This window comes from Pantherophis guttatus, chromosome 5 (assembly GCF_059756535.1).
Source record: "Pantherophis guttatus breed Tessera chromosome 5, ASM5975653v1, whole genome shotgun sequence".
Lineage (NCBI taxonomy): Eukaryota > Metazoa > Chordata > Lepidosauria > Squamata > Colubridae > Pantherophis > Pantherophis guttatus.
This window is the reverse complement of record NC_142067.1, coordinates 52,039,070-52,066,620: the sequence shown is the minus strand read 5'-3', so window position 1 is coordinate 52,066,620 and position 27,551 is coordinate 52,039,070. Positions and strand designations below refer to the sequence as shown.

Sequence of the window (27,551 nt, the reverse complement as noted above, 5' to 3'; positions counted from 1 at the left end):
AAAACGAACCAATCAATCAATCAATCAATCAATCAATCAATCATGATTAGTAAAGCAGCCCTAAAAACATTTTTACAAGTTTATCCAAACTGTGATTGCACAAGCACTAAGAAGTTGTGCAGCTCTATGCCTGAATGGACACACTTATGACCTCTCCCCTGGCAGTTACATTTCCTATGGCTTGAGACATCTTGATAAACTCACTGCTGTGAAACCAGAAACCCTGCAGTATCATTCCCTCCATGGCCCAGGCCTTGTGATCATCTGTTAAAGGTTGAATTGCATTCTCCCATGAACACCCTCCTCTGCAATATTATTTACAGAATACTATTCTGTGCATATAGCAGACTTGACACCACCCTCCCTCCTTCCCTCTCTCTCCCTCCAGTTAACTTAAATAACTCCCCTGTGCAGAGAGAGCTGTACTTCTTGTCTATTAATCAGAATATCAGGGATGTTATGTAACTGACTGGGCCAGTCTGCAGGAAGGGCTTGTTATATTTTTCCAAGTTGCTTCTCAGCTTTTATTGTTCCAGGCTTAGCAAAACGTACAATATTTATAACTGCTGTAAAACACATTTGATGATAGTGGGAATAGGTTATCAGAGAGACACAGGAAGATGGGTGGTGGGGAAGACACATCTGAATTGGTTGTATCTAATTTAGATAACAACTACACTGTGTCTTTTTAGTACCAATTAAGTTTCCTGCAAACTCTGCTCTGCTGAATCTACCTGCCCAATTCCATTTTGTAGCCCTTGGAATTCCCCCATAGTTTAGGAAATTTAGTTTTTCTTTCTTCTGACCTCATTCACTTGCATCACGGATTTGTAATGACATTCACTGCTGTAACCAAGACCCTTTTAAACGATTAACCAATTAGAACCAATTAGAAAAACCAGAACTTTTTAAACAGATTCCAAAAATCAATTAACTAAAGGGTATGGAAGTGTAACTACTTCAAGTATCATTAAGTGAAGCTGATTTACTTTTAACAAGAGCTCATAATTATTTTAGTTTTCTGGAACTTTTAACCTTTACATCAGTGGTGGGATTCAATTTTTTTTACTAGCAGTTCTGAGAGCGTGGCTTGGTGGGCATGGCATGGCATGCATGGCATGGCATGGTGGGCGTGGCTTGGTGGGTGTGGCAGGGGAAGGATACTGTAAAATCTCCATTCCCTCCCCACTCCAGGGGAAGGTTACTGCAAAATCCACATTTCCTCCAGATCAGCTGGGACTCAGGAGGCAGAGAATAGATGGGGCAGGGCCAGTCAGAGGTGGTATTTACTGGTTCTCCAAACTACTCAAAATTTCTGCTACCAGTTCTCCAGAACTGGTCAGAACCTGCTGAATACCACCTCTGCTTTACATGAGAAACAGAACTTTTGCATGGCTACTCTCTGCTTATATACATCAAATAAAGCAAAACTCATCACTCTTTAGACATTCTGCTCTGTTAACTCTCTCACATACAAAAATCTTAGCATTTCACTTTAGCTAAAGAAATCATCATCACGACTCTTGAAGAGAGTTCATTTTTCAAAACAAGACTATTATTGAAACCTTGCATTTATTGAGATTTAAATGGAAGCATTATTATTAAGGGTTAAAGATGCTAAGAGCATAATTATTACAAATTAACAGCATCCTGCTATATATATGTTTATAGAATATGTTTATGAATAATCAATGTATCCTCAAAAAAGCTTATCTAGGCCTCCTAATCACATCCAGAAAATCTGAAATGAAAGGGATTTAGTGAAATGTGAAACATACAAAAAAATCCCCATTACCTCAAATCCTGTAATTTCAGATGAACTGATTGGAAGGAAGTACCATAGCTACCAAAAATATAATAAACAGGATCCTCTGGGGGCCTCCTTGGGCAGAGCCAACTGGCAAACATATGGGAACAACACAATGATGATAATATTGGTAAATGATACTTCCCGAAAGGTCATCATATTCATCTGTTGTAGCAAAAGCAGCAGAATTTTACTGTATTTTAAAAAATGATCCTATTTATTATGGCACTGATGTTGTGGGCTGCACTTGTTTAGGTGCATAAAAGCCTGGTCTCAGAGCAGGTACTGTATATATGCACATCATTTGGAATAAAACTATAATAGCCGAGGTTACAGAAATGAAATAAAAACTAAATAAGATGTGCATGCACACACAACCTTCTCACTCAACTAAGAAGCATTTTTAATGATATTTTCTTCCAACTATTCATTGTCTGAGAAAAATACTAACTCTCCTGAATTAAAATGTTGCCTGGGTCAATCAGAACAAATCCCCTTGCTTGGAATAAAGTTTCCCTTTTCCCCTTCTCTCTGTACTTTTTGGACTTGTGCCTTCAGCAATTGTACAGTACATATATCATCTTGTCTCTCTGTGTGTGCACACACAATAAATGCTTTCAAGTGCACTACAGGAGGATTATACCACCTGTTTGCCACACCTTAAATAGGGATGTGTTCAATGCCAGATTCAATGCCAAAAGGTGCTTCAGAGCAAATGAAGCATCTTCCCAAGAAGACAGATGCTTTAAGAGTTGCAGACAGATCTTACTGGTATTTTCAGAAAAAGAACATTTTGGTATTAAATCTGGGTATTGTATGGGTATTGCAAAACCCAGCCTGGTAACTCTCAGGATCGGTTCTAACCCTTTAGGTGCCTTATGGCCTATGGGACTCTGACCTCTATTTGTAGCAACCCCACTGATGAAAAACTTCCTCTTTACAGTTTCAAGCTGAATAGACAGGAATCCTTTGGTTCCCTCTTCAGAAGCATTATAGAAAGATAACTATAGTGCAAAATCCAGTCACTTTAGACAAACTGGGCTCTCACATCATCAGGCTGAGGCACAGGTGTCTTGGTCAAAACAGACAAATCAGATCAGGATGCCGTGCATTGTGAGGCCTCAGTTTATAATAAGAGGGAGAAACATGAAGGAAATCCTGTGGAGGTCCTCTTGGAAAATAAGTTTCAATTGAGAATTCTCATCCCATCTCCCTGGTTTGTCAAAATGTGAAAAAAAAAAGTGTTCAGGCCAATGGATGGGAACAAGGGCTGTGGAACTCAATAAGTCTGCCTTTTAATACAGAATTTAGAGGAGCACAGTAAAATGCCTCTGGCAGGTGAAATCTACATGAATGGGCTATGATCAGAACACTTAGAATTAAAACAATGGGTAAATCAATAAAAATCATCTCAAAAGACAGAAGAATTTAAAGGGCAGTTTAGCTTTAGGGGTTGATCCAGAAAGCCCACCAGGAGTAACACCAGCCTTTATTGCCTAGGAATATGGCCAATCTTGGCTGTGTCTTTTGCGGTTCTGTATCAGGCCATCACATTCAGTTATCACGTGGTTTGTTGTTTTGGTTTAGATGGGGCCAAAGTGAAAATTTATTCTCTATGGTAGAGGTATTCAAACTTGGCAGCTTTAAGATTTGTGGACTTCAATTCCCAGAATTCTCCAGCCAGCTGGAGAAAGCTGCCAAGTTTGGGGACCCCTGCTCTATGGTTTATTATACTCCACACCACAATAGTTATCTTAATACCTGTAGTCGCGGTATTGTTTTTAATCTCTTTGAAAGCAGCAGCGCTGTTTTTTTCACGCCAGCATTTGCGGCTTCGTAGCTGGCCCAAAGCCGGTTCAAAACCCCGGAGTTTAGCAAACTTTTTGAACCGGGAATCCAAACTTTAGCCATCGTCTCGTTGTACAAAATCCTCCGTCTGGAGGAAAACCTCGATCCGTTCTCCTGGTGCTTACTTGCCAATTTAGGCCTGGGAAAGACTCAACCTATTACCATTGGAAAAAAAAACACATTTCTTTCTGCAATTTTGACCTGGAGAAAGGGAGGCGAGACTTTCCCACCCCTCCAACGACCAAGTCCTTGGAAAAGCCTGGAGATCTGGCGGGCGTTTTGACTGTCGGAATATACCCGCCCGTGGGAGCAAATGGGTCAAATCTCAAAAGTGCTTTTCAGGAGGCAACTGGACTTCTTTGTGTGTGTTTTTTTTAAAGACGTTTCGCTTCTCATCCAAAAAGCTTCTCTATCCTGAAGAAGCTTCTTGGATGAGAAACGTCTTCAAAAAAACAACAAGAAGAAAGTCCAGTTGCCTCCTGAAAAAGCATTTTTGGGAGAACCAAATAATTGAACCGGAGATCCAGTCTCAGTCGATCCCGTTTACTTGGACGTAAGGAGCGATGAATTTGGCGGGATGATTTTCCTTGGAGTAAGAAGATGCGGAGAACGGCGCACCAGTGTCAGAGGCAAAAACTGCACAAGTCTACTCCGTGAGGTTTACTCTCAGAGTATGCTAGCGTTCCCTAACCCTGCCTCCTCCGGCAGCTCCCAACATTTGGGGCTGGGGACGGTGGGGCGCTTACTCCAACGCCTGCAGCGGGCAGCATTGACAGAAGGGGTGTCCTGGATTCCTTCCTTGGAAATCACAAATCCCGCCACCCATACTCGGACCGTATTCACACGGCGTGATTAATTTAGCGGCTAGATCTAACTGCCACGTTAGTTGTGTGCGATTCCTGTTCAGGGATGATTTTCTGTATTTTGCGCTTCGGCAGGTTACCTTATTGTGTGAAGTCTGGTCGTCTGATTAGTTTAAAGGTCATTGTATTGTGAGATTCAGGATATTTTTAAACTCAGTAACTGTCTTCCTAAACTGAGGCTAAAATGGCCTCTGACTCGCCCCCTCATTTCCCCAAAATGGAGAGGCGAAGTTTGCAGAAGTGAAGAAGCCTGGGGGGCCAATGCAACGGCCTTGCAAGATATCCCGACCCTGGACGATCCCTTGCATTAGTTGTCCGGCCAAGGCAGAAAACTTTCCTGTTGAGCTTCTCGCTGCTATAGTCGTCGCGCTAACAGAGGTTTAGAAAAACAACAACAACCCAAAACCCTCAAGGCTGTAGATCAAGGGTGGGGAACCCGTGGCTCTTTTATGACTTGTGGATTTCAACTCCCATGATGGCTCAGGAATTCTGGGAGTTGAAGTCCACAAGTCATAAAAGAGCCACGGTTCCCCACCCTTGATCTAGCTCAGCAGGAAGGGGTCAAAACAATCAAGATGGCGACCGCGACGCTCATAAGAAGCAGAAGTTTCGATTTGCAGCACAAGGAGCTTGACTTTTGACCTCTCCCTTCGGACATCCCTGAACCTGAGGCTGCTTTTCCTCCGAGAGCTCCAGGACTCCTTCCATACCAAAACTTGTAACCGGTGATCCGAGGCAGCTTCGCCCTGATCCCGACCACATTCAGTCGAAGCGCAAATAGGTCTGGATTCACTCTAAACTATGCCAAATCGCACTTCGTAGGAAGCGGTTGGTAAACCAAGGTTTAGGTTAACTCGACGTGAGAAAGAAATCACAAGCCAGAGTCTCGGCTTACAATGCAATTCTGTTATTTCGTGGTTATTTCGGACTAAGGGGAAATCGTACTTTTGAAAAGCTTTGATCAGAAGCGTCTGTTCCTTGTTTTTCCGAGAGCAACAACAGGACGTCCCACACGGATGCCTTTTAGAACAAAAGGTGGTTTTAAAAAAAAAAGCGGGGCTGAAATCTCACCCGGGAGGGAATCTACTTGTTTCTCTCCCGTTCCTATCATGGGCTAGTCGAGACTTAAGCAGGCAGCCTCTCCATCTTCCATCTCCCATTCTCTGTAAGACCAGGACTCTCCCAACTTCTGCCTAGTCTTCTGGTGGGTTTCGGCCGGCTGCCTTTTTCAGTGACCCTCCCCCACTCCTTTAACACATAGGCAATTATGTTGACGTGCCTACACACACACACACACACACACACAAAATCCTACTCCAAGTGCGTAAAGAGCATACACTTATTTGGGGATGCTCCTGTTCCAAGTGACAGGTGCTCCTCAGGCAGGCCGGTATGGAAAAAAAAGCCTAGAACAAACTCCAGGGGGGGCGCTTTTCGCTGGAATCCATAAAGTGAGCCGCCCCGACGCCCCAGAGGAATATATTGAGGTGAGGGGTTAAATATGCCCAGGGCTGCGCTTTAGTCGCAGGGTGATCGTCCTGCAGAGGCGAGGATCCCTACTTTACTGAAAAAAGGGGGCTCCTGTAAGAGTGTAGGATGTCTTTAATTAATATCCTGCAAGATGGAATAATCCCGAGAATAGAGAATTCCTTTGGAAAACGGGATAAACTGCGTGCAAAACGATTCCTATTAGCTTCAGATAGGAATGCACTGAAAGTTAAAATTTACACCACCCAGGAACCCTGGTCTATCTACTACTTCCGGTACAGAAATGTTTCCCTCAAGGAAGGGATGTGCTTTTTCTATCCCGGATTGCCTATATAAGCAGGGAATTTGGAGTTGGTCTCCAGGGCGAGTTGAAAGAAGAGAGCGCCGCTTCCCTCTCCGATCCAAGCTGGTGGGAACTTGGCAGCGGTCTACGGACGTAGATCTAACGAGTCCTTCCGTTTAGCAGGTTGGAGGCACCGGGCCCTATTAGTTCACCCCTCGGGATTAGAGCTCCGACAATTGAGCACTCGGATACTTGATCTGCGGGATTTGATTTCTGAAATAACAGATGTTCGAGCCTGCCTGCCTACCTGACTTCGACTTACATGCTCAGAGATTCCAGAAATCAGCTAATCATTTTATTTCAAATAATAAGAGACACTTCGATAAAATCTCCTTTCTTTCCTCTTCTCTGCCTCCTTCATACAAACTTCCCTTGTCACTTGAAAGTGAAGGAGAGCATCTCTCTTCTTTCCATACCAGAGAGATGATTCCCTTATTTTCTCTCTCAAAACAAAAACAAAAATTTGAAGAAACTAGCTTAATGGCAGAAGCAGTGAATAATGATGAACAGGTGGTTGATCAAATACAAACCTCTTTGGAAGTTAGTTTGTATTTTAATTTATATTAATTTATTTAAATTTAAATTAATTGTTGAACCAGATCTGTAGCTCATGGGCTGGATTGCACATTCTCTCTACCACTTTCTTCCCAGGCCTAACGATTTCATTCCTTCTTGTGCGCCTTAGCCTCTTTCAGCTGCATTTTTTTTTTCTTAGATTTTTTTATCTCCCAGGAATGCAAGACAGACGGGATCTTTCTTCCTTTTATCTCACAACAATCCTCGGAGGTTGAAAGAGGAAGAGAGTGACAGGCCTCTAGTGAATTTTGTGACTGAGCGGGGAGTCTCCAAACTTTGGGTGGTCTTGGGTGGACTGGAATAGATTTACCTAAAACTTGTCCAGATGCGATTCTAGCTATAAACCTACAAAGGCTTACTTTGAGAGGGGGCATTCCAGGAGATAGCCAGTTTGGTCTAGAGAGTCTAGACTGTAGGTTCTAGTTCTGCCTTAGGTACAAAAGATGACCTTGGGCCAGCCCCTCTCTCTCAGCCCCAGGAAGCAGGCAGCGGCAAATCATTCTGAAATTTTGGCAAAAAACCTGCAGAGACTAGTCCAGGCAGAAGAAAAACAAGGCAAAATCATTCGAAGAAGTGAATTTAAAAACCTTTTCCTTTTTGTCAAATGATGTTCCTGTGGTATATATCACTACAGAAGTTGTCTAGCATGCATAAAGGTACTTTTAAATTATATTGGAAATATGGACAATAGGTGCATTTTATGTTTGGTGGGCATGTAAAAAGCCAGAAAGTTTTGGAGGCAGATATAGTCACTAATACAGAAGATCTTAAAAAGCTAATATCCAATTGAAACCAGAGACTTTTATTTTGGGGTTGATGGACAGAGAGTTGGAATAAAAGTCATAAAACTTTGTTTTTATGTATGATAATCACAGTGAGATTATTATTATATACTCAAAAGTGGAAATACTTAGCACTATCTGCTGGTAATGGAATAGTTGGGGGAAGATGGTGGAAGTTGCAGAGATAGCCAAACAGGCTGCTGTGATTAGAAAAAAGACAACATATATGTTTATTGCTGAATTGGAAATTCCTTATAGACTTTTTCATGAAGCAGAAGAAAATGATTGTATGATTTATGGCTTTGGCTATTATAAAAAACAGATAATAGGGGGAAAGGGAGATTTTCTTATTGTAACCATCGAGAAAAGGGTAATTTTGTAGTTGTACTTATATTTACCGCAAAACTAAAGATCAGAAGCTACTTTCTTTTTATTCTTTCTATTTCTGTTCTTTTTTTTTGTTCCTGTTAGCTTTTAACTTTTTTTCAAAGCTCTTAATAAAAAAAAAATACAATGATATAAAATAAAATCCTTTGCCTCCCGCCTAGTCGGAGCATCCTGAGGAAAGGAATGACGTCAAAAGGTGCTTTTCAGCCTGGCGGAGATCTAGGCTGAGCAAGATTATGGTGAGGGCAGAAAACCCCCTGCCCCGCCCCGCCCCCTCACTGGTTGACCTCTGCCCAACCTTTGGAAAGTGTGGCAACTTTCCATCCGCTGCATCCCGTTGTTGGGTTGGGCAAAAGTCCTGCCGAATTCTGGAGGGATTCAAGCACACTCCTTGCTGGAAATTCCTTTCCCGAAGATGTGTAGGTAGAAAATGTGTCCACATTACATTTTGATCATATTCCCAGAGAAATAAACACCCTCGCTCAATGAAAGAGCTCCTTTGGTTAGAAAACAGGTGACATGAAATTAGAACTTCAATTTGCTCCCTCTGTGTGTGTGTGTGTGTGTGTGTGTGATCATTTCGCAATCTCTCCCCTAGAACAATTTGGATGGCAATTCAACTGATTGAATATTAACCAGGAGTGAAATTCAAAATTTTTCCCTACTGGTTCTGTGGGCATGGCTTGGTGGGCATAGCAGGGGAAGGATATTGCAAAATCTCCATCCCCACCCCACTCTAGGGGAAGGATACTGCAAAATCCCCATTCCCTCTCCTCCTGGGGGAAGGATATTGCAAAATCTCCATTCCCACCCCACTCTGGGGCCAGCCAGAGGTGGTATTTGCCGGTTCTCCGAACTACTTAAACTTTCCGCTACCGGTTCTCCAGAACCTGTTAGAACCTGCTGGATTTCACCCCTGATATTAACTCAACTGTAACACAGGCAACCCAAGTATCGTTGGGGTGGGTGGGTGTGGCCAGAGAAGGCTTGCTGAGCATCCACGGAAGAGGCAGCCCATGAGGTGCCTAGGATCGGGGTGAAATAAAAGTGTTGCCCATTCAAGCCTTAGAACCAGTGGCCATAATACACTAGTGAGCAATCTCAACAGACCTTCTGAATACTAATATGGCCCCAACTTTGGATTCTGTGTCCTTTTGAATTTAGGTCTGTGTGGCCTCTTGCAGCTGGAGTTGACTGTCTTTATTTGGCATGAGTTTTTCTATTGTAGTGACCTTTTGGAGGGAAAGGGTACATTAAGACTCCCAATTGTTGAAGGAGCATCAGTCAAGTGCACCCAACTGCTGACCTTAAGGAGTTAGTGGGCTGCGCTATACCACAAGAGCCTGAGCCCATATTTCTGAAGACAAGAGCACTTCAACGGAAATGAAGGGACAACACAACAGACATCCTTCTTCTATCTCTCTTTCTTTTAATTATTCTCATTATTTTAAAAATGTGAACAGTGGGTCACTTTTTGTTTTTTTTGCAACCAAATAATAAATATTATTTAGGACCTTTTCCATTTCTTTATTTTATAGATATATATAAAAATAAACAGGTGATTAAAAAATCTCTCGAAGGTGACAGAGCTAAGAAGGGGAGAGGGAGACCTTATTCAGAAACAAGCCCTGAAGGGCGGGGGGGGGGGATTGGGTTCTAAATATGGCAGCACAAGCCAATCTTAATGTCTCCCTCCCCCCTTTTTTCTTTTAGCCTTTATGCTCGAGCAAGAAAAGGAAGTGTTGTGGATTCTAAAAGGGAGGGGGGGAAGATCCCTAGGCCCACACACTCAGGAAACACTAAAGCAGAGGTCTCTAACCTTGGCAACTTTAAGCCTGGAGGACTTCAACTCCCAGAATTCCCCAGCCAGCTTTTCTGGGAGTTGAAGTCCTCCAGGCTTAAAGTTGCCAAGGTTGGAGACCCCTGCTCTAAAGGACCCCCTTTGCTCCTGCCCGGAGAATGCAGCGAGGAATGCCACCCTCGGGGGGCAACACCAGAAGACTTTGTTTCATTTTGGTTTCCTCGTCTTTGCTGCTCCCAATACAACACTGCGACCCTAAAGGCCTTGGGCTCCATCCATCCAGAGCTTCTAGGCAACGCCTGCGACCATCTACCCAGCGTCTAACTCACTTTGGAATAAACGTTCTAACGTCGGGATTGAAGATCAGCAGCGCTTAAAACTGCTCAACTTCGATTGGATCGCGCCCAAGACCAGTCGCTTTCTTCTAAATAGGGTCACAGGATCATTTTGTTCCCGAAAGCCCTACAAATCTAGATTGTGTTTAGGCTGAGAGCCAACTACTCTGAAATCAGTGGGGTATATTTCCACATAAGAATCTCCAACCAGTGCTACGTTTACAATTGTTACAAATACCCCTCACTCAGGGACATCCAGAGAGAAACCTAGTCCTAGGCGATTCCCTCCGCGAACTCCGGCCCCAAAGGTTTCCCAGCTTCCACGAAATTGTAGATCAAGTAGTTAAGTCGGCCTGCAAATCCGCCCCCTCTACTTTTGAAAAGGAAATAAAAAACAAAGCAATAAACTTCAAGGTGGGAAGAAAGGATGGGCATTTGGGTCCTTATCTTTGAAGGCGAGGTCTGCGTCCTTCCTGTCTTTACAAAGAGAAAGAAGAGAAACCCGACTCTCACTTCCAACAGCCGCGCCTGCTGCGTTTCCACCCGAACCGGGGCTGGCAGCGGAGCGAAGGCGGCAGCTCAGTTCCGCGATGGACGGACTCCTTCTCCGAGGGCCTTTAGCGTCCGGGGCTTTGGATTCGCTCTCTCGGAAAGTCCTGGAGGAAACCTACCTTGGGCTGGCGGGCGATTGCCTCTCCCCAAGGGGTCATCCCCGCTCCCGGTTGCCTGCCCTCCCCTCCCTCCTTCCCGCCGCGCCGCCTTTTATTTGGCGTCGCCGGTCAATCTGGGCAGGTTGGGCGCGTTCAGCCCGGAGACGTGGTGGTGCGACGGGGCCGGCACCTGGCACATGCTGCAGGGACACGGCATCCCGCCCCAGTGCTGGAAGCCGCCGCTCAGCGGAGCCGCGGCGGCGGCGGCGGCGGCGGCAGCGGCGGCGGCGGCGGCTGCAGCCGCAGCGCTCGGCGGAGACTTGAGCAAGCCGTGCGAGGGTCGGATGGAGCTGACGGCCGAAAGCCCCGCGGAGCCGGGCAGGGAAGCGCTGGAGACGGCGGCAGGGGGCAAGATGGGGTGGTGCACGGCGTGGGAAGCCGGGTGAGCGGGCAGAGGCGCGGCGTGGCCCACCAGGCTCCCCGAGCAAGCGGCGGCGGCGGCGGCGGCGGCGGCGGGGTGAAAGCCGGCGGCGTGGTGGCCGCCGTAGATCTCGCTGAGCAGGCGCTTCATCTCCTCCAGCGAGTTGGTGAGCATCAGGATGTAGTTGCGCGCCAGCAGGAGGGTGGCGATCTTGGAGAGCTTGCGCACCGAAGGGCCGTGCGCGTAGGGCATGACCTCCCGCAGCCCGTCCATGGCGATGTTGAGGTCGTGCATCCGCTTGCGCTCCCGGCTGTTGATCTTCAGGCGCAGCTGCTGCAGCTCCGGCTCCGTCATTTGCTTCTTGTCCTTCTTGGAGGCCGAGGAAGAGGACGAGGAGGAGGAGGAGGACGAGGACGACGAGGGCGACTTGAAGGCCAGCTTGTCCACCACCACCACCCCGGCGGCGCTCATGGCGCTGCGCAGCTCCGCGCTGAGCTCCGCGGGGGAATCGCTGGGCGTCGAACTGGATACGGCGCCGCCCGCCGAGAAGCCCCCGCCGCTCTTGCTCCTGGCCGACACAAAGAGCTCATCGGGCTCCGGAGACGAAGGGCGGCTCGACACCAGGCTCGCGTCCGAGTCCATGCTGGCCCGCCGCCCCGGCCGCCTGCGGAGGAAAGAGAGAGACAAGCGGCGTCAGGCAACGGAGCAGCCCAGCCGACTGGCGGCCAAGCTTCCAAAGGATCGCCGTCGGTGAAGCCCCGAACCGGAGCCCGAAGAGGTCAGCCCAGATTCGCGCTCGCTTGCCGGCAAACGCGGATAAAGCCAGGCGCCGGTACGGAAAATGTGCGGCACGTCTGAATGACGGAAAGTTAAAGCCCGGGGACTTCAGGGGGCTTTAGAGTTCATATTTAATTTAGTTGGCTTGTGGCCAGTATGTTGGCTAAAGCATTTTTGTATTTAAAAAATCACAATTATTTGTCAGCCTGAAAGAACGACCTGTTCTTGTTCTCTGCTCTCAGATCTGTGTCTCTAAATCATTAACCATAAATATCCACGAAAATAACCTGCTTCTTCCCTCCCCATTTCCAGCATTATGGAAAAACATAAATTAAAAAATTAAAATTGAGAAACCGGGTCCTCGTCGTGATTCTGCAGTTTAATGGATGGTTCCAAGAAACGGTTCAACTGCTTTAAGGATCACACGATTCCTACCTATTTGAAATCTCAGTCCACCTTCTTGTTTTCTCCCTTAGCGCCAGCAGAAACTTAAAAAACCGGGCCTTGCTTTGCCTTTCTCCCGCCAAACACCAGAGCGCCACCCCTACCCGAAATTAGATGTGAAAGGGGCAGCCTGAAAACAAACTTTTGACAACTTTTTTTTTACATGATTGGCCAAAAGTGTGCTGGATTTTTCTACTTGAACTGCATTTAGGTCCCATTTAAATTTGCTGTCTATTGTTTCTCATTGATTTAGGCTCACCTACTTTCACAGATTGCATCAAAGTATTTTTTTTAAAAACCTACCCAAATAAACCTCAGGGCGATTTAGGATTAATCTCTGTTCTAAACTAATTTTATCACTGGCCAGCACTCCTCAGCCAACTAGGCTGCCGCCCTCTCTACTCGTTTCTAGTCCGAAATAACTCTATGCCAGGCGGCTGCAAAGGAAACCTTCTCCATACCACCAAGCAAGATTTCTTCTCCAAATAGTTCAGTAGAAGAAGACAAATATTTCCTCGCTACTTTACATCTACTTTGACTTCTCAGTCCCCTGAATAAAATTAAGTGGTGCCGGAACTACAGTGCCCATAATATTTCTTGGGGCACAGATTCTCCGGAGGGCTAGGTCTTCCGAGCGCTAAAAGGAGGTCTGGCCAGGGGGAAAAAATCACCCACCGCTCCCGCCTGATACTGGGACCGGCTAATCTGCGCAGCCTGGGGATGAGTGTTTAGTGCGCAGCGCGAAAGTGAAGCAGCCGGCAAGTGAATGGGACGGAAGACTTACAGTTCGGAGCGGGTCTCCCTGGCCAGCCGGATCCGTTCCAGCTGAGCTGCGGGTTGCCCCCAAATACCGTTAATAAGAAGCACCTTTCCGGCTCCGGCGCGCGTTTTTATAGCCACGTTGCTCAGCCGAGCCGCTAAAGAACAATGAATATTGTCCTGGACGGGCGGCTGCACCAATGAGCGAACTGCTGCGAGGATGGGGAATGGGAGGGGGGGGTTAGAGTCGGCAGATGACGTCACGCCGCCGAATTCCGCTCAATGAAAACGGGTTCGGACACACGCCTTTCCTCGCCTCCCAGCCAATAGAGAGCAAGATCGGGGCCCGGAGACAGAAGGAGAGTTTTGTGGCTTCTCGAATAAAATGCGGCAATGACAGCACCCGCAACAGCTGGTGGGGGAAAGAGGAGTCCAAACACCGCCTCGGACCCGACAAAACAATAACATTTGGGGAGCAGGACGGAGCCTGGCTCTCCACTTTGGCTGGAGAATTTGAATAGGTTTTTCAGCCACTTTGGAACTTCAAACCCGCCCCTCTCCCCGCCCGCCGGCCTACCCACCCCCACCCAATGTAAACACTCACGGGCCACAATGCGACACTATCCCGCACTTACCGAGCCACTTATCTCCGGCCCGGGTGAGCCCCCTTTGCCCTGGAGACCCATCCATATCTCTTGCAGACAGAGAGACGTAACCTCCGTGCTCAAACGACACCCGGCCCACCCCGCGGCCCCATTCTGTCGGCAATGAATAGGAGTTGCCTAAGAAAACCGGCGGTACCCTTTCCTCTCGCTGCTCTGGCCAAACGAGGAGAAGAAAAGAAAAAAAAGGAAAGAAAAAGGAAAGAGTTAAATAAAACCCTAAGGAGACTAACTCTTTAAATATCGAGAGAGAAGAAGCGTGGAAAACTGCAACGTTTCCACCATCAGGAATCCAACTTTAACGCCTTTAAAGGGATCCCTAACTATGAAAAGTTGTTCCTCGCAGTCAGTCTTTCTCAAAGACTTATCTTAAAAACGAATCGTATTGATGGGGGGGGGGAGGGAAAATATATTGTTTTAAAGAGGTTTCCCCTAAAGGCAATTAGGAATTAGGCAATTAGTCATTAGGAAGGGTGTCCTCGCGAGCTTTTTGAAACGATTTAACTCAATTGCAGAGCAGCACAAACTTGAGAACGTCGCCTTAAGCTGGAACTTCTGATTTTAAACCAAATGCGCTGAGCCGCGAAGCGCTTTTGCCAGCCCTTCAGATTTCGCCGCTCGCAGAGAGATTTCGGCGCGCTTAATCGGAATCCAGGCACGGTGGTCCGTTTCTTCCGATGCGTTGAGCCTGGAAAATTGGCTTTCTGCAACTTGCTGCCGAGGCCAAATAAATTCCTTCCGTGGTGGGCGGCCTTGGGGCGGGGGGGGGGGGAGAGCAGAGACAGTTACTGGGCAGAGTGTTCGCTCTCTTTTGAACAAATTGTGGTCCTCGGCTCGCCTAGTGCCGGTCTCTTTTTTGTTACAGCACTCTACCGGCTTCTTTCCAGCTGGCTCGGGAAGTCCCAGCAATTTGCTTCAATATCTTTTCTCAACCGTTTGAAGTGAGGCGTGAAGAATGTTTATTTTTTTTAACGGTTCTTAGGATGATCCATGACGGAACAATTAGACTAAAATCTGGAGGTAACAGGCGTATCCTGGACTCCCGTTGGCAAGCGGAGGAAGGGGAGGAGACCCCACCCCTTAAAAGCTCTCGCCAAGAATTTTGAGCCAAAGTAGTTGGAGAAAAGGGGCTTAAAACTATGACGGCGGACAAGCATTTGTCCCCTGAAAATCTTCCAGAATCCCCAAACGGTTCTACGGAGATCCTTGAAGGCGCTGCTCAGTCAATGGGCAGGACCCTGCCAACGTGGAGCACTTTAGCACTTTTGGTCGGACCAAAAAGCTGAGGTTGCCCCGCGTGACTCTTCAGAGAAACGTTTTAAATTCCTATTAAGTCCAATCGGTAATGAGATTTATTGATGCCAGGTAAAGAAGTCTTGCATCTCAGCCTAACACCTTCGCTCTGGATGGGAAGGAGCTGCTGAAAGGCAAGCTTTTCTCTTAAAAGGTCGGAGCCCAGAGGCTCTCCCAGCGTTAATTTTGCATCTGAATCAGGCTGTCCTCAGGACACCGTAAAAACCCATTATACAGAAGAATTGAGATTACACGGCTTTAGATCCTAGTCTTTGTTTAACTGGATTATGAATCGTTTTACCCAATCCTTTCTCTCACACATTCTTCAGGTCCTCCCTAAATTCTATAGACACATATTGGCCCTACAAGCATTAATATACACCAGCTCGTCACTAGAGGAATCCAATGAAATTGCAGTGCTACTCAACCTGCTAACTTCCATATTTTATTCGTAAAAATACAAGGCCATGTAAAGATCCATCAATCTTTTCTTTGCAATGGCCAGCCACTGACTATATGGGAAGCCCACAAAGAAAGAAAAAACCACAATTCTCATGTTCATTGGCAACTGAATAGAGAGGCTTGTTGCTGCAAACCCTGAAACTAATATATGATTATCACAACCATTAGCAATAGCCTGATTTTCCATGAGTCTGTCTTACTTTCTGGTAAAGTTGCCCAAATACCTGATGTCTAGCATATTCCATACATTGCAAATCACTGTTTATGTTCTTTTCTTAATTGCTGTGAGAAGCAGAGGAAAATTCTTGTCTTTTTCATCACAACCTTCACCTCTCGTAAATACGTAAATAAATACAGTAATATTACTGTAATACCATAGTCCTAAACTCCTTCCTTCCCACCAGCCTTTTTTCTTTGTAACTGTTCCTCACTAGAAGTGCCTTGCCCTCTTAATCAATTTGTTCCTTTTCTGACTGATTCCTACTTCTACAATATTCTTCTTGGAATATGGTAGTCAGATCTATACAATATAAACACAGTAGCTCCAGCACAAGTATAAAGTCCAGGTTTTCACTGAACTGTCTCATAACCAATCCAGTATCTTTTTCCTGATCACATTTTCTTGACAAGATATTTTGGAAGAGATTTGCCATTGCCTGCTTCCTAGGGTGGGAAGAGAACGATTGTCCCAAGGTCACATAGATGGCTTTGTGCCTGAGGTGGGACTAGAACTTAGCCACTACACCAAACTTGCTCCTAACCAATATAAAACAGAAATTAAGATTTCACAGAGATTTCCATCTCAGATCACATCAGCATCACATTTCAAATGAAGAGTATGTTACGAGCAACACCTTCTTTGTGCATATATACATAGTCCCAATTCCTCTATCTGAGAGGCATCCAGTTGTTAAAAATCAAAAGTCATGTTTTCTGGGATACCCAGATCTCCTGTAGGGAAAAAAAAATAGAGGGTAGATAAACTGGACAGTTTTTAGATGAAAAAATGCAGGGTTTGTACTGAAACTAAATAAGAGAAAACAATTTTATAAGGGGTCTTATAAAAACCCTCCTTTTTGAGTGTAAAGTGTTTTTTTAAAACTGTAAAAATGGGCTGTCAGCTACTTTTTCTTACTTCTTCCCAAGTCTGAGGAGAGGCTGTAATGTAATTTAACATTATTTCTATACTTAAAAAAATATTTATTTAATTTGTATCCCAGGTGACATACAAATTTAAATAAATAAATAAACAATCCACTTATCATGCCTAGAGTATCTTTTTTATTCTACCTGAAACTGCTGAAGATTCCTTAGATATTCCAAAATTTGTAACTTTATAAATCTTGTTGACCTAAGGCAGGTATTCTTTAATAGGGATATGAGCGTCGATGGGCAACTATAATACAGATTTTTTTCAGATGGAGTCTTGTCATAGGAGATGGCAGCCCCTGGATAACCTTGCCTGATCTTGGCAGCTAAGTAAAGCCAGCAGATTAGTACCTGGATGGGTGTGACTTTTCTAGAAAATCACAGAACTGTGAAGTTGAACGAGTTAATTGCAAAGCAGTTCTGAGGCTTACTTGCTTCTAAGTGGACATGCAATGCTAGTCCCACAGATGCAATCTTAATTTTTCATGATTGAAATTAAGCAGGGGAGAGAAATAGCATCTGCTCTTTATGAACGCAGCCAATGTATTTAAATGTCTTTGGAGATTATCTGTCATCCAGGTCACGGTTGTCCCAAAGGTGCTTTTTCAAGAGGCAACTGGACTTTCTAGTTTTTCTTTGAAGACATTTTGCTTCTCATCCAAGAGGCTTCTTCAACTCTCTGAAGTTCTCTGAAGCTGAAGAAGCTTCTTGGATGAGAAGCAAAACGTCTTCAAAGAAAAAGCCAGAAAGTCCAGTTGCCTCTTGAAAAAGCACCTTTGGGACACCAATGTATTTAACTACACCATGACTGAAAAACCTAATTTAGACCCCAAAACTAGGCGCTAGAAGAGGCCCTGACTACATTGCTGCCTACCATAGACACTCCAAGGATCCAAATCCCTGTCAAAAAGGAAGGGAAGGTTTGAGGCTGTGTGAAGCTAACTGTCCTATAATTAAAATGCCCACGAACTGGTTCCCTTTTATAATTAATTATGACTGTTTAACCAATCATAGTTAAATAAATCATAATTTTGCAGAATGCTTGAATTCTTCATTTCGATGGATTTAATGCATTTTTCTTTTAAGAGAAACATGGTCTGTGGTCAATTATGGTGAATTCGGACCTCACATCCCATTCCCAATGATATATTCGTCATTCGGGAACCCCTAGCTAGGAGGGCCCAGATCTGGTCACAGAAATCTCTGTTTGGGAAACTCCCTTAACACAGAAATGATGAAGAGGATGGTGCAATGGAGGAAGGCTGCTCCACTTCCGCAGAGGGAGGACAGTGGCACTTCCTTAATAAGCCCAACTCCGTTTGGGGTTGAAGTTAGAAAGCCTGCAGACCGCAATGACCACCGTCGGGCCCAGGGGCTCTGCGCAGCCCAACACCCGCACCTTCCTCCTCCTCCTCCCACTCCCTCTCCCCTTCTCTCCTTAAGGAACGTCCCTTTCCCGAGGGAAGCGCTTGGTCCTGGTTTCTCGCCCTTCCCTTCCGGCATCTGTTGAGGGTCAGCATCCCCTGTGGGGTTCAAAGGCGGCGGGGGATACTGAATGAAGGAGGCGTTGGGGAAGAGGGCAGCGTCTCCAGAAAGATGCAGAGACGAATGCAAGAGATCCGGCTCCCCTTTTCGCACGTATCACTGGGGTAACAGAATTGTCGTCTGAATAGACGTATCCGGGCTTCAAGGGGATGGATGTAGGAAGGGGCTGCTGGTGCTTAGCTGCCCCTAATCTAGCGATTGGAGAAGGCGTTCGCTTCTGGGTACCGATCCGCTGGCTCCAGCTTGCTTCTTCCAGACGGGTCCTTTTGATGTGCCGCGGCTTTGGGGGATTCCCGCAGCCTTCCCCGTCCATCCATAGTGCGGGGAAGGGGAAACGGGGGCCATAGCAGTTGCAATTCAGTGAGAGAAAAGTCTGACTCAAGAGGAGCTGCTGCACCTTGCTCGGCAAGATCTGAGGAGTCTGGGCTTGAGCTGGGCCTTGCCAAAGCCGCTCTCTGGCGACCTCCTCTTCCTCTCTGCCTCGTTGCCTGGTAGCCAGAGAAAGAGCCCCCCGTGAATCTAGAAAGCCCCTTGGGGAGGGAGGAAGAGGTACTGCTTCATTGTTCACTGGTTCAGCAAAGGAGAGAGTCTCCTCCCTGTTCAGCGTTTCCCAGGGTTTGGATTTCATTTTTTGTCTTTAATTTTTACAGTCGTCAACTTTTTTTTTTCTTTTTATAAATCACTGGGATTTGATCATGGTTGTCCTGGGAACCTGCTGGATAAGATGTTGCTCCTGAACTTCCCCCTCAGATAGACAAAGCTGAGGGAAGAGTATGATTGGCATCTTCTTGCCAGTTTGAAGGTATTCCTTATTGTTAAATTGCTAGACCACTCCTTAGAAAGGAGAGGCAGGAATGCAATAGAACAGTGTTTCTCAACCTTGGAAGCTTGAAGATGGGTGGACTTCAACTCCCAGAATCCCCCAGCCAGCGTTGCTGGCTGGGGGATTATGGGAGTTGAAGTCCACCCATCTTCAAGCTTCCAAGGTTGAGAAACACTGCAATAGAACATCAAGAGAAATAGCAGAAGAGGCCATGCCATCCTGAGCTAGGGAGAAGCCAGTGTGGGTGCATGCCTGACTCTTCCAAAGACCCTCACCTTATTAAGGGGCTCTGTTAAGCTGTCAAATTCTCTTTGTCCTTTATGGGTTATGAGGCATTGCCTTTGTAGCTGATCTTTTCACCTCCAGAGAGTATGGGGGTTTTTATTTTGTTTTATTCCCATTTCTTGGGCAGCAATAAAGAAGCAGCCTGGCATCTCAATCTCTTCCCAGCCTTCCAGAAATTGCATGTCTTCTGCAGGGGTGAAATCCAGCAGGTTCTAACAGGTTCTGGAGAACCGGTAGGGGAAATTTTGAGTAGTTCAGAGAACTGGCAAATACCACCTCTGGCTGGCCCCAGAATGGGGTGGGAATGGGAATTTTGCAATATCCTTCCCCCAGGAGGGGAGGGAATGGAGATTTTGGAGTATCCTTCCCCTGGAGTGGGGCGGGAATGGAGATTTTGCAATATCATTCCCCTGCCACACCCACCAAACCCATAGGGAAAAATTTTGGATTTCACCCCTGATTTTCTGTGCTCAGAAGCAGCAGCAAACTCAGCCGATGGAACAGCAAAATCCTGAGCATCTCCTGTGTGCATTATAGTTCCTTTGAACACCTATAGCAGTGGTGGGTTGCTATCGGATCGCACCAGATTGGGTGAACTGGTAGTGGCGGTGGGAGGCTCCGCCCACCCACCCGGACACTTCTGCGCATGCGCAGAAGTGCCGCTCACACAAGCGAACCGGTAGCAAAGGGATTTGGAACCCACCCCTGACTCATAGCATTACAGGGCCTATCAGCCAGTCATAGGGATTGAGGCAGTGTTGGCGAGCCTTTTCAGCACCGAGTGCTGAAACATGTGCGCGCTCGCACACATGCGCAGGGGAGTGCTGGAAACTGAAAGAGCAGTTCCCTGGCACGCATGTGTGCACCAGGAAGCTGAGCTTCTGGTTTCTGGCATGCACATGCGCATCGGTCACCTGGTCTTTCAGTTTCTGGCATGAATGCGCACACGAAGACCAACTGAGCAGCACACATGCACGCACCGGAAATTGGATGCTCAGCTTCCTGGCATGTGCATGAGCATGAGGGAACTGCCCTTCCGGTTTCCAGCGCTCCTTTGCATGTGAAGACCAGTGCCGGAACCCCAAAGAGCAACAGGCAACGGCTGGCATGCCTGGAGAGATGGCTCTGTGTGCCACTTCTGGTTCGCCATCACAGGATTGAGGACTAGCTAGATCTTCACACCCTGATTCCCTATACCCAAGCAGACTCTATATTATTACATATCTTCTATGACTTTCATTTGAGATTCACAACAAACCTCTTCAGCAATTGCTTCAGTTAGGCATAATGTTTTGATCCTGGAAAATGACAAATACATAAAATGGGGTGGGGAAGCGTGCATCCAAAAATAAACATTGGGCAATCCCATGTCATAGGGACCACACCTCTTGGAGATTACCTATGTAAAATTATTTACATTACATCTTTGCATTGCTAGAATCTTTTTTAAAAATGAATTCTTTGCATTGCTCTTTCTTTCTAAAGAAGACAACCTTTATATAAGATAAAAAGAAATGTTACCTTCCTGTTAATTATTTCCAGTTGGAAAAAATGATCTTGTGGTATACTCTAGATCAGGGGTCACCAACCTTTCAGACCTCAGGGACCACTAAATTCATAATTTTCAATCCCATGGACCACTAATATGATCTGCATAATGACCGGCTGGGTGGGTGTGGCTAGGTGGTCATGTGACTGGGTGGGCATGGCCAAGTCGATGTCACTCGCATCGAAGGGTGCCTCGCAGGCCTCTCCTCTCCTCTCCCCTCCCAGCCCCTTCTCGGCTGCCCGCCCTGGCTCCTTAGGGCCCCAACAGGAAGCAGTTGTTGGCGCTAAGCAGCCACCACAAGAAAGAGTTGGCAAAACAGCTCAGTTCAAATTGGATCTGATCGAGAGGGAGGCTCAGCAGAAGCACCTCACTAAGGACTAGGAGCATAGGCTTTCCAAGTAGAGGGAAGACCTGCAGGAGTGCAAGGCCAGGTACCAGTGCCTGGAGGCTCAGCAGGCCGAGATGGTTAGCTGGTTCCAGGCCATGATGCCATCCCACTGGAACAAGGCCCTCCGGCTCTTCGTCACCAGTGGCGCTTCCCTCCAGCCTTCGCCCAAAGCCCCACACCAGGAGGCTGAGGCAGACCCCAAGTCAGAATTTCTGCCTCCCTCCGACCTGCACAAAAAGACCCCAAAGGGGGGAGACTCTCTGCAGCAACACAAACATTCATTGCACGTATCTGTCCCAGAGGCCGTAGTTTGAGGACCCCTGATTTAGTGCAATATAAAAAAATGCAAATAATTTTTCTGCAGACCACCAAAATTTTCTCATGGACCACCAGTGGTCCACGGACCACCAGTTGGTGACCGCTGCTCTAGATAGCAAAGCATAACAGAAGCAATATCATTAATGTTGTCATATATGTAATTCTTTTCTTATGGACATCGCACCAGTGCCAGCTGGAGAAGAAGAATTTATAGTATTCCCAGAAAGACCTTCTTTCCTTTCCTCGGAGCTTCTTCTATGCTTAGGACAGTGTCAAGCATGTAAACTATTAATACAGGACTGCTGTTAGTATCATCCACAATTAGCTTTGACCCACATCAGATCACATAGAACTGTATGTTTCCTCATATTATATCAAGCAACTATTCGGTCCAGTAAAGGTGACTAATTCCTGGGCAACAAAAATGTTTTGGGTCAGTCACATCTTTGCATATTGCAAAAACAAACATGTAACTTTTTTCGATAAAGGAAGGCAGCCTTTGCCAACCTGAGGACTTCCAGGCACGCTGTTCTAAATCTTAAGTCATTCCAAGATAATTAAAGGAGTTGTAATCAATGTATCTGAAATGTATCAGGTTGGGAAAGCTGATGTAACATAGGCATTGGTTACTCTACAACAATACTCAATTAATAGGCTGTTATTCAATCTCGTAATCAATTGCCCCCCCCTTCTTTATACTGTTTCCATTTTGGGGAGAAAGAGAAAAATTAAAGGATACACCACAAAGCCCAATCCACCACTGTTACATTCCTCTTCCTCCTCACAAACTACTCCTTTGATGGTAGTACTAGCATTACCACCCGCACCTCCTAAGATCTGGTATGATCCATTTGTGGTACCCAAGAAATGAAGATACTCCTCTGAAAAGGAGAAATGTAAGTGCCTGCTTTGATGAATGTATAATTTGAATTTTCTTGGTTTTCATTGTTATTTTAATTTTTATAAATGTCTTGACTTTTAAGAATTTTTATTGTCAACCACTAAATGGTTTGTGGTATACTAAGTTAAATAAAAGCATCAGAGTTGCTCAGATTGGAGTGGTTTCTAGGTAGTGTTCAATAAAGACTGCATTATCACATGTATCCTTTATTCTAATGTAGCATTATATTTATGTTTTGATTATATTGAAATGTTTACAAATAGTTCTTATTTAGAATTTATTTAGAATCAATCTTATTCAGTCTTATTTGCTAAAGTTAATTCCAAATCTATTTTTATTTTATAGAATGTGGAAACCCTCAATTCTACAGGAATTTTTCTTCTATATTTGCTTTATCCTATTTCCCGCCCCTGCCCCCCAAAGATGTAGATGTTTACTAGTTCAAACAGATTTGCCTCGTTACAGTGATCACTGATCATAGAAAGACATAAACAGAAGTCAATCCCTCTACCACCATTTTCTTAGCCTGGTCACCACCAGGTGCCTGACCACAGTTTCAGCTATCACAGTCTGTTGTATGTAGGTCATGTTTGTGGAGACCAGAACCTCAGACTGCAAATAAAAGGCTCACCACTTATATAGAGGAACTATTTAGCTTATGCTACTCATACATCCCAAAACAAATAAATATGGAAAAGTTCTATAGTACAACCTAATCATGATTTTTAAATGGTTTAAGGGGGAAAGTAGTGGTATTTGGAGTCTTGAAAGTGGGCCAAGATGACACTGAATGCATTATTAGAGTAACAGCTGAACTAAGGTTGAGAATGAACATATCAAAGGCCAACATTGTTGTCTTTGCCTATATCCCATAATGTCAAAGGTTGCTGCAAATATATCTCTGGCTTTCTGGGTGGCATCATTTTGGATATTGGCCTCAGCAGATGGCCCCCGGCACACCTCGGCCCAAGCAAAGGGGACCACATATGCTGGAGGAGAGATGCCTCATTAGCAAGTAGAGGATGAGATGAGGGAAGAGAAAAAGAATACCCAAAGACATTTACATATTTACATTGTTTCTGTTGCCTCATTTCAAATTCTCCTTTAGCTGAAGTGTCAACGTGCTTGCTTTTCTCCTTCTGTTTGTATGTTTACTTGAGCTAAATAGATTATGATAATCAGCTACATAAATGCATGCAACTGTTATTATGGCATTTAATCACAGAGTTGTTTTCCACTGGAAGCCTTCATTAGAATTCTCGTAATCTCACTTATTAGTGTAACAAACAATAATAAATGCCAAGGAACTTGGATTAAGTCAGAGACATTCAGACTTTAAAGGAGGAATATGGAAATGATATCAGATCTATGCATTTGTTTATCAAAATGTCACACAAATAGTTTAAGATTTAAACAGTACAAACTTGTGCATGTGTATTCAGACATAATCCTGATTAGATTTGGCATGCCTTGTTTTAGGGGGGAGTTGTATAAGATTGATATTTCTGTCTCTTGTTTATAACAGACAGCGAGCAGTACAAATACCTGAAAAATCTAATTATATTTCGCATGATGAACTACAACCATATGCTTCGTATATATTCTTTACAGCTTTGTTGAACTATTAAATCTTTTAGAATTTATCTGTTTGCAAAATTCCAATTTAGGCACTATCTCCACTTGCATTTAATCACAACACAATCATGCCCAGTATGGACATTACATATATTTTTCCTCTAGTTGATTAAAGATTTGCTATTTTTATATCAGAACATAATATTTCCCCTTTGTCCACAACCATACAACTACAACCGCACAACATGTATTTTGCATCCAAATAACCAGAAGGCAACTGAACTTTTATGGGTGTGATTGAGGTGTGTATTTGTAAGTTTAGGAAAAAAATGGATCAGTATTGTAATTGTGTTTTCTAGAAATTATTAATGCTATGATGACATTTGGTTTTAATTTTTCCTTTCAGCTGTAAAAATATCTTTTATTTTCTGCATTAATTATCAAGTTTGATTATTACCTGTTTGAGTTAACTCTTTTGACATTCTCTTGGTGAAGCTTTTGGATTTATTTTACAGTTGGGAATGTGCAGGGTGCTATTACTATTGCTAGTTTCTTTTGTATAACTTTACATCCCTGATGAATCTTCTCTTGGGGCTTCATTGAAGAATAGTAAGCCAAGGAGGATGCTGATCAATTATCCAATGAAATGAGGACATTCTTACACACCTGTTGGTCATCTCATAATGAAGAAAGTACTAGAAGTACATGTTCCACCCATGAGGATTTCATCATAGTAACATCCCCCTTTAAAAGCAAATATCAAAACAAATTTTCTTTCATCCAATCAAATGAACATGTAGGAGAATTATTCAGTGCCCCAGTCAAATTACTAAATAGCCACATTTGGAAAATGCCTTGGTTATTCTATTTCAGGAAGATTATGAAACTCAAAGCAAACAAAAGTTGGAAAAAAGCAATGTTCAGTCAAGGGCCTAAGAGGAAAGTTTAAGTATTTGGGAACATTTAATTTAGGGAGACAAAAAACCCAGGGAGGCTGCAGTCCAACAACTTGCTTGTTCTGGCCTTTGGCAGACTGCAGGTGTTCTTCCCCACATGACTCCACAAGAGCCCATTGTTGGAAAAACCTACTAGTTCAGCTTAATTGTCATAAGTGGAAGGACTTCCTCATGAAGAAAGGACTTTCTCCCTACAAGGCAAACAAGCTATGCTGGCATTGGAGCTGGGATTTGATTTTCTCTTCTGTTTATGTCAGTGAAAGAATGCACAAAAAAACAAACACACACACAAAAAATCCCAACAAATCAAGACATACTGAGAAGAGAGAAACCCCACCCCTGAGGGCTGCCAAACAATGTCTCCTCAGTTCAGATTTTCCAATCATGAACAACAGAGGGAAGAGGAGGAGCTTGAGTAATTCATGGAAGATTATATACAATAGCCACATAAAACATCTTTGCTAAGGAGCAGCATACTTCTGTATACCAAGGGTTCAAAAATTGGTTTGTATACGTGATTGCACTTAACAGTAACAATAGCACTTAGATGTATATACCACTTCACAGTGCTGTACAGCACCCTCTAAGCAGTTTACAGAGTCAGCATATTGGCCCCAACAATTTGGCTCCTTATTTTACTGACCTAAGAAGGATGGAAGGTTGAGTCAACCTTGAGCCAGTGAGAATCGAACTGCTGGCAGTCAGTAGAATTTGCCTGCAATATTCCATTCTAATCACTGTGCCACCACAGCTCATTGATCACATCTTTCTAATGGAAGCTGCAGTCAAGCAGATCTGGGGTCCCCATGTTATTCGCTTCTAGAACATGGATTCTCCTTTCTCAAAAGATAGCATTGCTCTACGATGGAACACATTTCTTAACTGAGGAGCTTGTCACCAAATCCTGATACATACAGTTTTAAAAGAAGATCAGTTGTGGGTTGATCAGGGGAAAAAAAAGCCATAGAAAGTGATAACCTAAAAGGCATTCTTAGGCAACTATCAGATGCCTGGAAGAAACAACTTTTAAAAAAATAATATATGCCTTATTGCATTTTGACTTTTTTTTTTTTAATTTGATTTATATGCCGCCCTTCTCTGGAGACTCAGGGCAGCTTACAATGCGTTAAGCAATAGCCTTCAAACTTTTGTATATTTTATACAAAGTCAGCTTATTGCCCCCACAAACTGGGTCCTCATTTAACCTACCTTAGAAAGGATGGAAGGCTGAGTCAACCTTGAGCCTGGTGAGATTCGAACTTACAGTAATTGCAGACAGTTGGTGTTAATCATAATGCTTTTAGTCTGCATAGCCACCAGGCCCCTTTTTCAACATATTTAATCTTCATTTCAACAACATTGATTAAAGGGATATGATAAGTCACACACCATGTTACATTTTGCAGGCCAGTGTAATTTAAATAAACATTTCAATTTATGTTCTTCAAAGAAAACTAGTTTCTCACTTGGCCAACTACATAAAGAGAAACTCCTTTAGAAATCTTACTCACTTGAGACAATTGAGATTACAGATCTGAGACAATTGAGAATACAGATTCATCTATTTCCAATATTTTCTCAATAGAAAACTATAGTTATTTTACTCAAAAGAATGCATCCAGTCGCCTTGGTAAGACCACACTTGGAATATTGCATTCAGTTTTGGTCACCACGATGTAAAAAAGATGTTGAGACTCTAGAAAGAGTGCAGAGAAGAGCAACAAAGATGATTAGGTGACTGGAGACTAAAACATACAGTATAAAGAATGATTGCTGGAATTGGATATGTCTAGTTTAATGAAAAGAAGGACTAGGGGTGACATGATAGCAGTGTTCCAATATTTAAGGGGTTGCCACAAAGAAAAGGGAATCAAGCTATTCTCCAAAGCATCTGAAGGGAGGACAAGAAGCAATGGATGGAAACTAATCAAGGAGAGAAACAACCTAGAAGTAAGGAGAAATTTCCTGACAGTTAGAACAATTAATCAGTGGAACAACTTGCCTCCAGAAGTTGTGGATACTCCAACACTGGAAGTTTTTCAGAAGAGATTGGACAACCATTTGTCTGAAATGGTATAGAGTTTCCTGCCTGAGCAGGGGATTAGACTAGAAAACTCCAAGATCCCTTCCAACTCTGTTATTCTGTTAAATAGATAAAACAAGAGTTGGAAAGCATAAAGAAAAGAAATTGAAGTGCCTAGCAGGAATTTGAAGGATGGAATGATATATCAAGGAAATGGTTTTGGAATAGTATGATATTCCCATAGGGAGCTTGCTCACAGAAAGGCTACTGAGAAATTTGAAATGTAGACCAGAAAAGTTGATAATGTATTTGCAAAAATGTGCAGTTGATTGTATAGATCA

General features: G+C 44.4%; 1 protein-coding gene across 1 annotated transcript; it reads right to left on the bottom strand.

The window, feature by feature from the left end:
• Positions 1-10,889: 10,889 nt before the first annotated feature.
• On the bottom strand, positions 10,890-13,364 carry OLIG2 (oligodendrocyte transcription factor 2). Its single transcript, XM_034434371.3, has 2 exons — positions 13,307-13,364; positions 10,890-11,965 (listed from the first exon to the last, which is right to left on the bottom strand). The coding sequence occupies exon 2, from the start codon at positions 11,941-11,943 to the stop codon at positions 10,993-10,995; it is 951 nt and encodes a 316-aa protein (XP_034290262.1). The 5' UTR covers positions 11,944-11,965; positions 13,307-13,364; the 3' UTR covers positions 10,890-10,992.
• Between the last annotated feature and the right edge of the window lie 14,187 nt (positions 13,365-27,551).